Raw genomic sequence first — 4,111 nt, forward strand, 5'->3', positions numbered from 1 at the left:
TATACTAATCTACTGTTTGATAAACGCAAAGACTCTAGCTTCTGGGATAAGAAGTCACTATTTAACAAAAAGTGCTGGGAAAACTGGAAAATAGTATGGCAGAAACTGGGTGTCTTTGCTCCTCAAAGGGCAGGACTTAATTGGAGAATCTCACTCGTTTATTATTAGGTGATACAGTAGATAGAGTGCTGGATCTGGAGTCAGACCTGAGTTCAAATCCCACCTCAGACACTTAACTGACCTTATGACTCTGGGCAAGTCACTTCTCTTTTGTTTGCCTCAGCTTTCTCAACACTGAAATTGGTATAATAATAACACTTACTTCCCAGGGTGGTTGTGAGGATCAAAATGAGATAATATTTGTAAGGTGCTTAGCACAATGCCTAGCACATGATAAGTACAGTATAAATGCTAGCTATTATTATTTTGTATGTTGTCAAATGTTGGTGATCCTAAGCAGTTGGAGGTGATCTGTGGCCTATGGTCTGTGTTCTGGCTTGTTTTAATACATTGTTGTCTGAGATGGAATAAAACCATTATTTAAGGATGATAGAGGGTGGGGTCTCAGGAACAGAATGAGAGGATCACCCTGTTCACCATAAGGATGTCCGATTTTAAATAAAATACTATATTGTTTGACAGAAGATTTCTCTAATGGGAAAAAAAGTAAAATAGATATTTCATGTAACTTTTTCCCTTAATATATTGTTAGAGGAAAAATGTGCTATTTTCTTTAATTGTGCATATCTTGTATTTCCATCTAGGTTTAATTGCTGCTATGAGTTAGTTCTGTCACGGTTTTGTACCTGGGACTTCAGAGCATATGGTATTACAGGAGTAAAAATAAATCGCATTTTTAAAATGAACAATCGTATTCTGAGACTGAAATTTGAAGAGAAATTCCAAAAGTTTTTGGACAATGAGGATACAAATGATTCAGAGTAAGAAGTTTAACCTTCCAAAGAATATTTTTGTCATAGTTTGATCTTGTTTTAAAGGATCCTGCCTTCTTTGTCTAACAGATGGCAGATGAACACATACCATTTATTAGTCAATACTTTATTTTTGTTCCTTTTGAGTTTTTATGTTATCAGTTCTAAACTGTCTTTTTTTCAAATTATTCTTAAGGAACTACCGAAAGATGATGGAATACCTTTTTTATATTTTTGATCCAGAAGTTCCCTTAAAGAAAAAACACCTGCTGCAAATACTTGAGAAAGGATTCAAAGAGATTGAAACAAACAGGGTAACTGAAAATGTCAATAGAATAGTTCTTTTGGCTTATTATATGATTCTTGATTACAGATTTAGCATAACTCTCATATTCTCTTTCTTCCTTCTCTTTACTTATATCATCGTGTTAATTGCTGCTGTATGAAAAGGTAATTGTTAGTTCATGAAAATTATACTTCCTTAGATCATAATAAGGGAGTATCAACCAAGCAGTTTACATGACTTCTTCTGCCCTCTCATTTAATTTTTTACTTGTAAAGGGCTATTTTAATAACTTATTGTTAAATGTCTAAAGAACACTACACTAATTTCTCACTGTGGCATGGAAGTAACCTGGGTTCTTGAAAGTTGTGGCAATGGAGAATAAGTTCCAGTAGTTTCTACCCAACTAGAAAGATTTTGAATACAACCCTAGCAATAGCACTTTTTGTTTTGCAGGTACCAGTCTTCTTAAATACAGAGTGCACAGTGTAGTATAGTAGAAATATGACGCATGGAAAGTCAGAGGACCTAGGTTCAGATCCCAGTTCTTCCATTTACTACATGGATGACCATCGGCAATTCACAAAACACTTCTAGGCCTCAGTTTCCTCTTCTTGAAAATGGAGATTGTTCTCTAGATTATCTCTAAGGATCCTTCCAACTCAAAATCTTTGATTCCTAGAGAGGTTAATCACCAGTAGGCTGGACATGTTGTTCTGGGTCCTCTTCTCGTCTTTCTCTATCCCACTTCACTTGGTGAGCTCATCGAGTCCCATGGATTTAATTATTATCTCTGTGCTCATGATTCTCAAGGTTACTTATCCATCCCTAACCTCTCTATTGACTCACTCTTGGCTCTCCAACTGCCTATCAGATATCTCAGACTGGATGTCCAGTAGATGTCTTAAACTCAACATGTCCAGAATTGAACCTTTATCTTTCCCCTAATCTCTCTCCTCCTTCAACCTTTTCTGTTACTGTAAAGGGCAACATTATCCTCCCATTTTCCCAGGCTTCTAACGTAGGTGTCATCTTCAACTCAGTTATCTCTCACCCTTTATGTCCAATCTATTGCCAAAGCCTATTGATTTCACCTTTGCAATATCTCTCAAATATACCCCCTTCTCTCCTCTGACACTGCCACCACTCTGGTTCAGGCCATCATTTCCTCTTGCCTAGATTATTGCAATAACCTGCTGGTGGGACTGCCTGCCTCAAGTCTTTCCCCACTCTAATCCATTCTCCTTTCAGCCACTAAAGTGATTTTCCTAAAACACAAGTCTGACCGTGTCACTCCCCACTCTCCATACTCAATCAACTCTTTTGGTCCCCCACCACCTCCAGAATCAAATACAAAAACAGCTGTTTGGCATTCAAAGCTCTTCATAATCACTACCACCACCAACACACACACACACACACACACACACACACACACACACACACAGCCTTTCCAGTCTTCTTACACTTTACACTCTAACACAGACTGTCATCCAGTGACACTGACTCTTGACTATTCCATGGACAAAACACACTATTCCTTGGCGCTAGGCATTTTCTCTGGTTGTCCCCCATGCTCTTCTTCTGTTCTTTACCTACTGCCTTCTTTGGCTTTCTTTAAATCCCAGTGAAAATCCCAACTTCTACGGGAAGCCTTTCCTAATCCCTCTTAATTTGAGTGTCTTTCCTCTGTTTATTATTTCCTATTTATCCTGCCTATAGCTTGTTTGTAGATATTTGTTAATTTGTTGTCTCCCCCATTAGATTGTGTGCTCCCTGAGGGTACGGTCTGTCTTTTGTCTTTCTTTGTATCCCCAATGCTTAGCACAGTGCCTGGCACATAGTAGGTGCTTTGTAAATGCTTATTGACTGATTGATAATAACAGTAACAGAATAGTAGAAAAGAGTTTAGGAGATGTTAAGAATTATACAGTTTTTAGATGAAATGTAAACATTAATTTAGATATTAGTTCTCTAAATTTGACTTCTTTTCTGGTGACCTTGGACAAGTGACTTAACCTCTATAGACCTCTGTTTCCTTATCTGTAAAATTAGGTGGTTAAATAAAATTAGGTGGTTGAATTAGTTGACTTCTGAGCTTCCTTGTGCTCTAGATCTATGTTTAATCTTATGACAAATGAAGTGTACTAATCAGTCTTTCTAGAAATGAACAGACAGAAAAAAAGTTGCTGCTAAATGAAAGGATAGTTTGCTGATCCTTCTTGAAGACACAGATAAAGTGATTAGCAGAGTTGGTTTTATCATGAATCCAAGGAAGCAAGAAACATGATTTTTATGGCATAGTTGTTCATTTCCTATTGCAGCATGCATGATAAAGCAGTTCCAAAAATACCACTATGAGGATAATTGCTGTTTATTCACTAACATCTGTTGAAGAGGATGAAGAGGTAGAGAAATTCTCTAAAGAACCCTTTAAGATTTTCCAGATTAAATCAACATATACTTTAGTATTTGTTGATTGTAATACAAAGATGGACACAGGAAAAGACAAATAACACTACGTTGGAAAACATGGTCTGGGATTTAAAAATGGGAGAGGCCAAAAGCTTGCAGATAATCGAAGAGCCTCTCACTTATATATTGCGAATATTTTCTTCAAGAAGAGAATTATGTGGGGCAGCTAGGTGGTGCAGTGGATAGAGCACCAGCCCTGAAGTCAGGAGGACCTGAGTTCAAATCTGGCCTCAGATCAAACACTTGACACTTACTAGCTGTGTGACTCTGGGCAAGTCACTTAACCCCAATTGCCAAAAAAAAAAAGAAGAAAAAAAAAAGAAGAGAATTATGAGGCACACTGGACATGACAAGCACCAAATAACATCACACAAAAGAAATTGATTCTGTTTTAACTGACAGAAAACTAACATTTACCAAT

General features: G+C 37.2%; 1 protein-coding gene across 1 annotated transcript in view; it reads left to right on the forward strand.

Moving 5' to 3' along the window:
- LRRC9 (leucine rich repeat containing 9) overlaps positions 1-4,111 on the forward strand; it is a 128,341-nt gene that overhangs the window by 38,076 nt on the left and 86,154 nt on the right. Inside the window, exons 10-11 of the mRNA XM_027842920.1 lie at positions 765-941; positions 1,129-1,246. Coding sequence (XP_027698721.1) covers positions 765-941; positions 1,129-1,246 — 295 coding nt within the window. The remainder of the gene's footprint in view (positions 1-764; positions 942-1,128; positions 1,247-4,111) is intronic.

The sequence above is a fragment of the Vombatus ursinus genome, unplaced genomic scaffold, assembly GCF_900497805.2.
Source record: "Vombatus ursinus unplaced genomic scaffold, bare-nosed wombat genome assembly UNPS02014893.1, whole genome shotgun sequence".
NCBI lineage: Eukaryota > Metazoa > Chordata > Mammalia > Diprotodontia > Vombatidae > Vombatus > Vombatus ursinus.